Source organism: Muntiacus reevesi, chromosome 4 (genome assembly GCF_963930625.1).
Source record: "Muntiacus reevesi chromosome 4, mMunRee1.1, whole genome shotgun sequence".
Taxonomy (NCBI): domain Eukaryota; kingdom Metazoa; phylum Chordata; class Mammalia; order Artiodactyla; family Cervidae; genus Muntiacus; species Muntiacus reevesi.
Genome location: NC_089252.1, coordinates 7,295,556 through 7,308,721, shown reverse-complemented (window position 1 = coordinate 7,308,721; position 13,166 = coordinate 7,295,556). Strand labels below are relative to the sequence as shown.

Genomic DNA, 13,166 nt, shown 5'->3' with positions numbered 1-13,166 from the left:
TTACAGGCCAGGGTTTTCCAATAACTACCAAAGTACCTCCACATGGTTATCAACTTCATGAAATTTAGAATAAAAATATCAATGAGATAATTTACTTAAGAACAAAACAAAGGCAAAAGCAAACAAAACAGCCAGGGTTACCAATGCTTTAATCAATTCCCTGATAGTTCATTTATAACATGGACAGGATAAGCATTCAGTTTACCCCGTCTTATCCTAATCACTTACTTTTGTAAGATAAACTAAGATTTTCTATGATAGGACCTAAGTAGAATAACTTTAATGTCTATAAAAAATTGTAACAATTTATTTGTAACTCCAAACTGCAGTAATTATGTTCAAATGTTCTCTTTTGCTGTTATTAGATTTGTGTTACAGATAACTTAAAAATCCTTAAGTTTTTCTTTCTAAAAAACACATTTCTCTCTCACGATACCAACAGTAAGAACACAAGCTCTTATCTTAAATGCATGGAGAGGAACCCACACATGGTCCAGTCCAGGTCTCTGGCCTGGCACCGTGAGCTGACACTGACCTGCTTAGTGTGCTGTGCCAAGACAAGGACTTCAGGGTAACTCCACACGGGCCAGTGCCACCCTTGAAAGACAGTCTGTCATTTAGGAGATAAAAACTCATCCTTGTGAGGGCGGCCCTCACTTCCCTGTGGCCTGCGGCCTGAACGATGGAGCGGAGACAGTCCTTGAGTCCACTGGGTGTGTGGGTCATCTTCAGAGTAAGGGTGTCCTCGGTGGATAACTTCAGTGTATCTAAAAATCTAAACAAAGAGCAACAGAAGCTATTTAAATAAAAGCTCACAATTATTTTTACTATCAACTAGCTCCCCCAAATTCTGTTTTATCTTTGTTTCCTTTTAATTAAAGGGTGACTCATAGCCAAAGAAAAATCTTATGTGTATCTATCAACATTAGGGTTTTATAGTGCTGCGGTTCATGGGGTCGCAAAGAGTCAGACACGACTGAGAGACTGAACTGAACTGACAGTAGCTTGAGGATGTTTATATTGACATTTTCCTGCTTAGAGAAATATAAAATAATTTTCATCCAAAAGAAAACACTAATTTTCAATATATTTAAAAGTCATCACCATCACAGTAATAATAACAAATGCACATAGACTTAGGAAGCTTTCACACTGACCCAGAGCACTTTTCCTAGTGAATTAATTTATTAACTAACCCAACTTTATACAACCTCTAAAACAGCAGAGAACAATGTGTTTAAATTTCTTTGTGTGATAGTTTTTTAAAAGAAATGAATACATACAACCTATAAAACAGAGTAAAAATTATTATCTTCAGTGAAAAAGCAGATGACCGTAAGTAAAAAAGCTACTTGAACTAAAGGAAAAATAAGGCCTAATTAAATTAATGAAATGTGAATGCTTTTCTACATGTGTCACACTTACTCCTGGAATTCAGCTTCGGAGTTCACTTGCTTCAACACACTGTCACTCCCGTGATACCACGACAGGTTCCAAGCCATCCTCAGCATATCTGATACCGGCTTCAAGGCCAAATAGTCAGCAGATAACGGCAAAACCATGGAGTAAGGACTCACGGCGTGGTGGCCAAGTACATGCACTGGTAGATGATACCTGAAGAAAAGGAATATAAATGGTAAAGAACTTTTAAACTCTTAAATGCCACGCAAAAGGGTGACCCACAAAGAGAGTTAGTTCTATGCCTCCCACTTCACAATAACACGAAGACCTCTCTCATGGCCCCGATTTTGAGCAGTTGTCACACTTTATCCTTCTGCCCCCCTCCAAACTTCCCAAAACACTTGATTAAACACTTCCTGAGGATTTACCACAGTCCTTGTTGTATCAGAGTTGTCTGTAGAGGGAATTGACAGCCCCTGAGATCAAGGCCCATGGCTACAGTGAACGACACATACATGGTGTTCATCTGAAGCACAAATGTCCACTGTATGCTAACAATGTACGTTACCTTTTATTCAGTTACACGGCATGGCAGTAGCATATCCATTTTACAGATGATCAAAATGAGACTTACAGAGGCTAAATGAATTGCCTGTGTTCACAGCAGTCAACAAGTGACAGAATCACAACTTAACTATTTTCACTTGAGAACACAGTGGCATCATCAATAAGCTCAATCACTCTGTTACCAAGAGAACCCGGAAATATTTTCAGATCTAAGAAATATTCAACAGCAGCATCTCTTAAAGTTAATTTAACAGTGTTTAGCAGTACAGCAATGTCTAGCATCTCAAATGTTAAAAGAATAATTTTGCTAATAAAATAAACCCCAAATTCCTAATCCACATATATGTAACTGTCAGGTAAACACACTTGGGTAGGATTTCTAAGAGGAACTTTAGCGTGCTTCTTCACTTCAAGCATCTCAATAAAAGAGGCTAAAGTAAGGATTCTGTTTACAAATGAGACTGCATAATTTAAGCAAAGGTAAATTTTAAAGATTGGAATTTTCCTTAGGAGTAACCAGGGCTCCTCAGAGAAATGGCTAATGGAAGGTCTGAAACAGGTAAATCAAAGGTGAACCATGGATGTGCCTGGGGGGGAATCCGGACGTTATATTAATATATGCGGTGTGGAGCGGCAGGGGCTGCTACACTGGGGCCAGAAGGCTAAATCACTTTGGTGGTTCCAGTGCCTCACTTTGGAATACTGTTTAGGAGCAACTACTAAAGCTAAATGCGTAAATACCCTCTGACCTATATATGTTCAAGAAAATTCTTAGCAGTCATTTATTCATAGTAGCCCCAAACAGAAAACAACCCAGCATCCATCAGGGGTAGAATGTAAACTATATGGCTGCATACTCTCACACAGAACACTATACAGCAATGAAAATAAACCTAATAGTGCTTCATGCCATGACACAGACAAATCTCCCCAAGTTGATCAAAAGAAGCCAAAGACACAGATATACTTTATAAAGTGCAAGAACAACGTACAACAACAGAAATGAAAGCAGAATTTCCTTTGTGGGCACTGGAAGTAAGGAAGAAGCATGAAAATGGTTTCTGGCATGCTAGTGATATTCTGTACTTTATGTGTTAGATACATTCATGTATTTATCTAGAAAAATTTATGATTTGTAAACTTTGTGTACACTTCTATAAAAACAACTTACTTTTTAAAAAGTCTAAAGAAAGATGAATACCAAATGTAATTCATGACCTGACTGGATCTTGCTTTAAAAAAAAAAAATCCATAAAGGATATTTTGGATATAATTAGAGAAACTAAATCAAATTACAGAATTACTTTTCATTTTCTTAAACGTGACCATTCATGGTACAGTGGTTATATAAGATAACGTCTTAATTTAAGGAGGTACACATTGGAATAATTAGAAGGGAAGTAAAATTGTGTCTGAAACTTATCTTTAAACCGGTTGGGGAAAAAGATTACATAAAAATAAATAAATGTATTGAAAGAGAGGGAGAGAGGGAGGAAGGAACGAAGGCCCACGTCTTAACAGTTGCTGAAACTAGACTGCAGTATATGCAAGTGTTCACTGCATCTTCCTCTCAAGTTTCTTGCAGATGTGAACACCACCAAACCAAGTATCTGGTGACAGGGGGATGCACACTTACTGAGCCTTCAGAAGCCCCCCTGTGAAGGAAACACAAAAGCGCTACAAGGCATGTGATGCAAAGCTAGATGAAAACTTTAGCAAATCACAGATTTTTATTTCCCTTTCAGTACCGGTATTTTACCTTCGAGAAAATCGAAGAAAGAAATTCTTTACCTTCTAGAAACTGAAACAGGCAAACTGAAGACTGATGGTGAGGATGGTTTGCAGGAAGGACTATCAGACCTATTTCACAGAAGAAACATAAAAGCAAAGAACAACTGAGTGGACTGTCATTATGTCGAACAAACACAACCTGCGTCCCCTCCTCAACCGACGCTCAGATCAGCAGCTGCAGCTGATTCTGTCATTTAGTCCAGTTACAACACGGCGCCACACCCCAATTTACTTATAAAGATCAAACAGTGCTTTTCTTTAAGAAGTCCATGTAAGAAATGATTCAGACGATGCAAGTGCTATCCTGGCAGGTGGCCTCCGTGTCTCCCTCCCAGTAATCCTGCTCAAGGTCAGTGTTAATCAGATGCTACCATCCTAAACATTGTCCCCAAGGTTTTTTAAATTAAATATTCAAGAAAAAAAGACAAAATTGAGAGTATATACTAAAAAATGCATTTATGATAAAATTTACTATAGTAATTATTAAATTTTTAGTGATGTTCAAAAGTAAAGTTCAGGGTGACTTTTTGAGCCAACGCACCTACCAATACTGCCTACCCAAACCAAAAATCATACCACATATATCTACCATGGAAAGCGTAAGCTTCCTAAGTCAGAAATTTCCATGTATTGCTGCAAGATTGCATCAGAAACCTTACACAGATATATCAGAGCAGAATTCATTTAAAACTCTTATAGCTCACCACATATCCATTCTTGATACTTCATCAAATAACAGAAGACAAAACAAAGCTCCAACTTCAGTCACAATGGTACAATCTTCATGAAATATCAAGGAAACTGAGAATTAAAAAGAAGCATAACTTTATGTTTTCACCTCAAGAAAGAATGAACCTCAAATTTAAAATATCTTAACTCAAAGAGAAGAGATGCCACTCTCAGAGAAATGCAATGCTAACCCAGATAAACTGACATTACTAAAACAGTGGCTCTCAACCTTTCAAATCTATGCAAATTTTTGTAGGGTTTGTTAGCAGAGGTTCTGATGCAGTACATTTGGGAGGGTCAAACACTCCTGGTCTAGCAGAGTATGCAGTCAACGGATGTCTGCTGAGTAACTAATTCTCCTTGTTGAGTACCTAGGTAAAAAACTAATTTTGCCCTGAAACTAAATTCATTAATGACAGATATTATTGTTTATTCTCAGACTAATTAAGTAATGATTGGAAACATCAATGAGATAGAAAAAGTATTAAAAAGGGTACAGATTATGTTAGCTTAGAAAACACCTTTGAATCTAATAGGCACTCATAATTAGTTGACTGCTTGAGTAGTTAAAATCATAAAGAAATGGTAAACTGGAATTAAGTTTTGCTGAATGAGGTTAATAGGAAGATAATTATTAACGAGATGAAGGAAAAGTACAGATGCATAACTGCTAGTCTTCCACATCAATCTATTAAAAAAAAAAAAACGTTAAAATTTTACACACTACTCAAAATATATGAGGCTGAACACTCTGAGTCTCTAGAACTTTACCTGGTTAGAAGCTTTATCAATATTATTTAAACTGTGTCCTATTAACTTGGAAAGCAGGAATCATTAGAAGACAAGAAAATGCTAAAATAAAATAACTATATTCTAAGGATATTTTGAACATAAGTATCATTTACCTCTTAATAACTGATAAGGTTAAGCATACTGAGACATCCAATCAAGACATTTCTTGTAGAGTATTTAAAAGCAGGGGCCTACACTTCTAAGAAAGAAAACAGCATATAATGTTGCCAAGCTCTCTACTGAGAACAGTCAGAAAAGGCAAGAAAAATTTAAAAAGAGACGAAAATTACATGAAGTTTTCCCATCTAAATACGTTACTCAATTATAACCAAACTGAAAGGGGTTAAAAAAAAATCACACTTTATAAAATGTAATATAATACATTGATGCTCAGAGCCACTCAGGATGGTCTAGTTCCCAATCCCCACAGACTGGGTTTATATACCCTCTAGGCCAGTTTAAGAATGTAAGTGGTTATCACAGCAAAGCGTCAGATCTAAAGGCACACACACACACACAAAAACAGAGCGGAAACAGATGCTGGGAAGAAGGCAGTGGTGACGGCAGCTGTAGCCCCTCGCTCTGCAGGCAGAACTGACTGAGCACCCCCGACAGCCACCTCACCACGCAGGGGCCGTCAGAGGCTGCAGTCCTCCTGCCTGTAAGGCCTACTCTGAAACAGGATTGTAAGAAAATTTCCACAGACGTGTTAAACATTTTCCACTGCGATGGGTTTTTTAGTAGCATACCCACTTTGATATTCTGTTAGTAAAGTGGAAAGTAAATATCACCTACAGTTAAAGAATAAACACTTAAAGCTTAAGACTGAGCTCCTTGCTATCAGAATTTATGTACCTCTGAAGAGCAGGGTCAGGAGAGAAGTCTGCTGGGAGAGAGAAACTCGCAGGACCGGGTCAGCGCAGAGCACCTTCCTCAGGAGCGTGAGGCTCGGCTGCACCAGACACTCCACCACCTGGCCGGCGGGGGAAACACAGTTCTCTATGGTCATCAGTTCTACGACGAGACTAAATATACTTTGCATACGTGTGTGCTCAGTCATGTCTGACTCTTTGTGACCCCATGGACTGGAGCCCGTCAGGCTCCTCTGTCCATGGGATTCTCCAGGCAAGAAACTGGAGTGGGTTGCCATTTCCTCCTCTAGGGGATCTTCCCGACACAGGGATCAAACCGGCATTACAGGCAGATTCTTTCCAGCTGTGCCACCTGGGAAGCTCCAAAATATAGCATTATCTTATTCTAAATTCAGGCTTTTTCACCAAAATTATGTGAAACTAAAATGCAAACATTAAGAAGTGTTTTCCACTAAAAGTAAGTTTTAGTGGATGCTATTAGCTATAAGCATGCTATTCCATGCTTATACATGGAATAGGAATTTTAAGGTTACTTTTCCTTTAGAGACCTCACTTCTAAGAAATTAAAAAAGAAAAATGAACAGGTCGTGGGTGTTACTCAAAACTGACACTCCAGGAACTCATCCAAATCCAGGTGAATTCATTTCAAATTTAATTAATAAAAACAGCAGTCTGTAAAAATATGTCTTACCTCACCATCCTGACCCACACATTCACTTAAATACTCAATTATCTTGTCAACTAAGCACAATTTTTTCACCACAGCATGCATTTTAATATCTGTAGATAAAAAAAAAGAGTTACTAAAAATTAAAGAACATTTTCTATAGTCTTAAAAATACAGAACAGACATCTACACAACTTTCAAACTGTTAGAAATAGTTGAAAATTAGAGGATGACAGCTTAAACTTTTTACTTTATACACATCTCAACAATTTGAAAACTTTTAAGTAACAAGCACATCTTCTATAATGTAAAGAAACTATTTAAAAAGAATCATTAAATGAACTAGTTCAGATTCTGAAAAGTACCAGAATTTTAAGTATACAAATGAATCCTTTAATTTGTACATGGAAAATTATTTTAGGTTCTTTCATTGGCATTTCTTCTCTTTTCCAAATCCATCATTTCAAATCATTTAGATTCTCCACAAGCTAATGTGTAAATATCGCTTGCAACATAATTTTTCTATTAACACAAGTTCTTTAATCTCAAACTGTTAATAGCAAATATAAAAGAAAGGGTCTGTAACATACTCTACGTATTTCTAAAGAACATGAACTCTGTTTCAATAAACATATTCGTGCAGATATGTGTGTGCACACACTGGCACGCTCTGGGTGTCTGTGTCCCCACAGAGCGCATCTGTGAGTGAAACCCAGTCTCCAAAGTGGTGGTTCAAGGAGGTGGGGCTTCTGGGAGGTCATCAATCATGAGGGTGGAGGCTTTGTGAATGAGATCAGTGTCCTGATAGAAAGAGGAGAGCTTTGTTGCCCTTTCTCCATTTAAGGACACAGGAGGAAGACAGCCAACTATGAACCAAGAAATGGGCCCTCCCCAGACACTGAATGTACGGCACCATAACCTTGGACTTTCAGCCTCCATAACTGTGAGAATAAATGTCTGCTGTTTCTAAGTCACCCAGTCTGTGGTATTCTATTACAGAAGCCCTAAAAGACTAAGACATACACACACAGGTACTAGAGACATCATTAGGACCAAAAACTCTCGTTGCTTCTAAGTTACATATGAGTATTTCATAACTTGCAGACAAATTTTCTTAATTTGTCCTCCTATATTCTCATTAAGAAAAACATGCAAACATAAAGTTGATATTGAATTAGTAGCTATCACTGTAACTATCTTCAACTGCCACTTTAAAAAGGCAGTTTCCACTACCCTCCAATACAGTGCATACCAAATTATGAGCTTTCTTTTTGAAATATTAGACAATACTAAAAGAATACTCTCTAAAAGCTTCTTTTAATCTTCTTGGCTGAGGCGCTCCACATTTGTTTGAGCTTGATTTTCTATAGTTTCTACTACTGTTATTAAAACCACAAATATGTTGAATATGCCTTTCCATGTTACTCTCTCATCCCAATCAGGATGGTAACATTCATCATATCCCACCTTTCAAGTTGAAAAAAAATACTTTTATGTAAATGCAAAGGTACTTCTCTCAAACATTAATGATAAATTACACACATCACACATAGGAAAAAACTAAAAACTAAGAATAACAACACTACAAACAAAGCTAAGAGTACATTCTGCTACTTCTTTTAAAAAATAAACCTTTAAAGAAAGTACATAGTTACAGTGCATTATTTTTATCTTACCTACCCACAAAGTACAATTTGACTTATTTCTTTAAGCAAGAGGGAACAAATAGAACACCATGTACTAGGTAAACTGAGAAAAAGGAAGATGCAATTTACTGTTCGAATTAAAACAACATTTTAAAAGGAAGATAATCTTATCAAATGACATACCACAGGTCACATAATGATAATCTAGACCAGAGGTCAGCAAACTTTTTCTATAAAGAATAGATAGTAAATATATCAGGCTTTGTGGGCCACATATGGCCTTTGTTGCATATTTGTTAAAAACGTAAACATCAGCCTTAACTTGAAGACTGCAAAAGAAAAACAGGGCACAGGCCAGATGGCCTACCAACCACAGTTTGCCAACCCCTGGCACCACTGTATGCAGCAATCTGAAGTTCCATTCTCAGCAGCATGTTCCTTAAAAGACATTACCTTGCATAATCACCACTAACTGCTCTGCAGCTGACTTTCTCAAAACAAGATCAATATCATCTGAGATAAAGATTTCATACACCTTCTCAACAGTCTCCAACTGAAAACCAAAAAGAAAAAAAATTATTTTTTCATCTATTTCCAGTTCTCCAGTAAAATTCTACAGCATTCTAAAAGTTCATACCATAAAAACAAAAGCTCAAAAGCCAACTTATTTAAGTAATCGACGTATTTATATTTGGAAGAAAGATGTGCTAAGTCAGGGAGGGAGTTAGGATCTAAAACAGAGAGTCATCATGTCAAATAAGCCTCTCCTCTTAATGTACATTTTTGCCAGGAAGTCGTTCACAACCCATTAGCAGCCACTTTTAACAATTTCACAGAAAATATTGAAGTTACACAACATCACTCCAGGTGGAAGCCGACTAGCTGAGAACAGTGACCCCAGATGCTCTGCTCTGTTGTGTGGTTTCTCTCCCCCGCCCGCTCCCCTTCCCCTCTCAAGCACCCTGGAGCAGAGAGCTCTCTGGGGCGGGCTGCCCAGCTCTCCAACCAGCCCCTGCCCCATACCAGTCCCCGAACGTCACTTCCTGCCAGGACACAGTCTGAGGACGCAAAACACAACAGGAATCGGGGATAGAAAAGAAAACAGACCACTCTTCCTTCCTCCCACCCACTGCCATCTGCAGCCCTGACGTGGACTCGGGAAAGACAGTTCCAGGACCCACTCCCTCCTCCACACCACACACAGGGCCAGGAACGACACCAGGGGTTCAGTATGCAGGATGGTGCCAAGAGGACCTGGTCTAAGGCCCATGGAAGGTGCTCCAACCACCTGTCAGGGTCATCACATGGCCCCGAACACTCAGGTTAGGAGAACGCGGACCGTGTTTCCCCATTTTAAAAATCCACTGTATTACGTGTGGCTCTACAGCACTGCCGGGGCCGCGAGGGCTGGTCTAAACTTAAATAAAAACCACCAGACTGCACACTTGGAGTCACAGGAGAAGCCATGAAACCCGGGAATGAACCAATGAAGATAACGGACAGCGAGCTGTTACTGATCCCGCGAGTCCACCATGATTCGAGTGCAGCCCTGGGCAGACAGATGAAGGCTAAACCTCTGAAGAGAGGGGAAAAGCCAAAGATTCAGAAAAAGAGATGAACAAAACTATCTCAGAACCACTGTAACATTTAAGAGAAACTGTCTTGGCCTTCTATATACTTTTCCTGTGATGAAAAGGCTGAAAAATTTTATCACAGGAATATTATCTTTTTTGAACATTTCCAAGAGAAGAAAAAGAATAGTTTTTATGTCAGTGACATTTGTTTTTAAGTCATCACAGAATGTCTTTCCTCAAGATTAGCCTTATGTTGTGTTTAAGATACTTATGAACTTGCCTTTCCAGTCCATATTCTCAATGAAAAGGGACATGATGTTTGGCATACAGTGGGCAGTAAAGAAATATCTGTTCAATAAACAAATGTATCCAGAAGCCAGAAAAAGCCAGGACACAACTTCAACTTCACATGTGAAGCTACCATTTCTCTCCCTATCTGGTGTATAATGGAATAAAGAATGTAACACAAAATAGATCACACAGTTATAAACAAATGAGTAAACTTGAAAGCTAGAGTCACCTTAATCATCAGTTCTCTTCGGTCATCCAATTTGAGTTCAATAGGTTTTTTCACAATAAATAAATTAGTAACTCTGGAGAGAACTCTGGCATCTATTGAAGGGCGCTTGGTATCAGCACCCTCTTCCCTTGAAAGGTGAGATGCTAAGAGCTTTAAGGCCAGCACCCGGACCCTGCAGAAACAAAGTCTGTAAGTCAGCATTTTGTAACATAAACTGAATATAAACAGCTAAAAAAAGAAACAAAGTATAGAAATTATAAAGGCCCATAATCACAAAGAATTATTACAAATCACACAATCATCTGCCATGCTTATGCTCCCCTGTGGCTCAGACGGTAAAGAGTCCGCCTGCAATGCTGGAGACCTGGGTTTGATCCCTGGGTTGGGAAGATCCCCTGGAGAAGGAAATGGATACTCACTCCAGGATTCTTGCCTGGAGAATTCCGTGGATAGAGGAGCCTGGCAGGCTACAGTCCATGGGGTCGCAAAGAGCAGACACAACTGACTGACTAACACTTTGACTTTTTCATTTTCTACTATACTGACATTATGGATGACATTTTACTTTTTCTATTAAAATAGTTACTGTATATCTACAATTATTCTTGCATTTTAAATTTATAAATAGGCAGCAGAAATAAAGAATAATTGCTAATTACAAGTGAAGATGCAGACTTACATGACTGCAAACTTCACAATCAATATTGCCTCATCTCCAAATTAAAATTCCTGACTCCTGCCTCCATGTCGAGTGATCTACCTCAATCAATCATGAAAACTATCACAAACGTAGGAACAGAGTCCAGACAACAGGTCAAACCTCCAGGAGAGTAATCATGTTAATAGCTAAAGTAAGATACTCGAAGTGAAATAGATCCCCTCAAATATGAAAATGCAAATACTTCGAGCTCCCATCAAAACTCTATTTTATCTGGACTTGATTAGCTTTAAAGCCAGTTGAGTGGGAAGGTGGGACATTTCAAGAAAAGACTGACCGCTGCACACTATTAGACAATGAAATGGAAAACTAGAAAAACCAGGAAGTGGACGAGCAGCAATGAGCTGGGAGATCCTGAGACAGGTCCTTGAACTACAGGAACATTGGGGCCTTGTAAGTGGTGATCGAGCTCCAGGTTTCAGGTTCCACGTGTGAGACTGCAGTGAAAACCTGCACACCCGCGCAGGCCTCCCTACCACAGCAACCCCATTTCCCGTCCCCCTGAAGCCCCCGTCACTGGTCTTGCTTTGTAACAATTAGTAACCAAGTATGACTGACACGATCTCCCTTCTAAGCTACACACCCAGTTCTAGAAGGCCCGTGTTGTGTCTGTGTTGAATGCCGCCAGGTTACAGCCGACCACGGTCCCCAAGTGCTTCCCAAATTGACAGAAAGCAGGAATTTAGTGTATTACTAGTAGGTACCATCTTTGAAGGGCAAACATTTGCTCCAAGATGGTGTGGGAAGTCAGGCAAAGCTCCCTCTCCCCTCTGCTGTGTCAGCCACATGACGCTCTTCCTTTGTGCCCATGCTCTGCATTAGAGTCTGGGGTCACCGGTGCAGGGGCAGCCACCACCCCCAGGGAAAAGGCTAGAGGGGAACATGTCAAACATGGATTTATGCATCTCTTCCTCTGGGAGATAAACCGCATTTTCTTAGGTTTAGCAAGAGCACCAGAATCTGACTATTTCCCTAGACTTGTTTCTTTCAATGAATATATTTTGAGCATGTTTATGCCCAAGGTGGTCAGTGAAGGTCTGAGGATGTAAAGATTAGTCAGTGGACAGCGTTCCTGCCTAATGGAGTTTATGGTCTGGTGAGATGAGAGAGGATTAGTCAAATAATGAAAACAATTACGCACTGATTTACACTGCTTTCAGCTCTGTGTAACTGAGAGTTACCTCACCCGTGCCCTTGGCTCCTGGGAGGGGATCTCTAAGTCCCTAGGTTGTCCTGCCTGAGAACAGCGTTTCTGTTTACCTGGAGACGCTGGGCCGGGAAAGGCGATCCGGAAATAAACATGTTTTGCTAAATCACCAAATTTGAGGAAGGGAGTACTAAATGAGCACAGGAGTAATAAAGACACTGCCCAGGGTCTCGGGAGCATTTACAGAAGCCCGATCCCGAGGCACACATGCACACTAACCGCGTCTGCCCCAGCCGCTCCGGCATCACCCACAGCTTCCTCTCTGCACAAGGCATGTGCTCTTAGTCTCCTGATTTTCCTCCTTCCATTCTCTTATCTTTCTACTTTATTTCACCTACTTCCTTAGTTTTTCGTCTGACTGCCTGTTTACCAAGAAGCCACTGTATCATCCTGACTAGGTAAGGGGGAAACAAAATTACCCATCGTCAAGAGAACGTCCGTCTGTGTCCCCCGGCCTTTCCCGCCGGTCCTTTCTCCGTCACTGCTTATCCATCTGGACTTGTGTTTTTTCTCTTCTCGGTGAGGGAAAATCTAACCCCTGCTACACCAAGAGAGTAACAGATTCATGCTGCACTGACAGAAGGGAGAAAGACAATCCTCCTCTCCTTTTAGTTAAAATGACACACGAATGGTGGAGGATAGGACACTGCTTCAGTTTCCCTGGTAAGAGGACAAGCTAAAC

At 39.7% G+C, this 13,166-nt stretch overlaps 1 protein-coding gene across 3 annotated transcripts in view; it reads right to left on the bottom strand.

Moving 5' to 3' along the window:
- The window catches only part of RTTN (rotatin), a 120,389-nt gene that overhangs the window by 71,780 nt on the left and 35,443 nt on the right, over positions 1-13,166 (bottom strand). For all 3 annotated transcript variants that reach the window (XM_065932312.1, XM_065932314.1, XM_065932313.1), the window contains exons 18-25: positions 10,560-10,731; positions 8,919-9,018; positions 6,844-6,932; positions 6,136-6,253; positions 4,464-4,560; positions 3,760-3,828; positions 1,426-1,614; positions 536-775 (exon numbers count right to left, since the gene is read on the bottom strand). In XM_065932312.1, the coding sequence (XP_065788384.1) occupies positions 536-775; positions 1,426-1,614; positions 3,760-3,828; positions 4,464-4,560; positions 6,136-6,253; positions 6,844-6,932; positions 8,919-9,018; positions 10,560-10,731 (1,074 nt within the window). The remainder of the gene's footprint in view (positions 1-535; positions 776-1,425; positions 1,615-3,759; positions 3,829-4,463; positions 4,561-6,135; positions 6,254-6,843; positions 6,933-8,918; positions 9,019-10,559; positions 10,732-13,166) is intronic.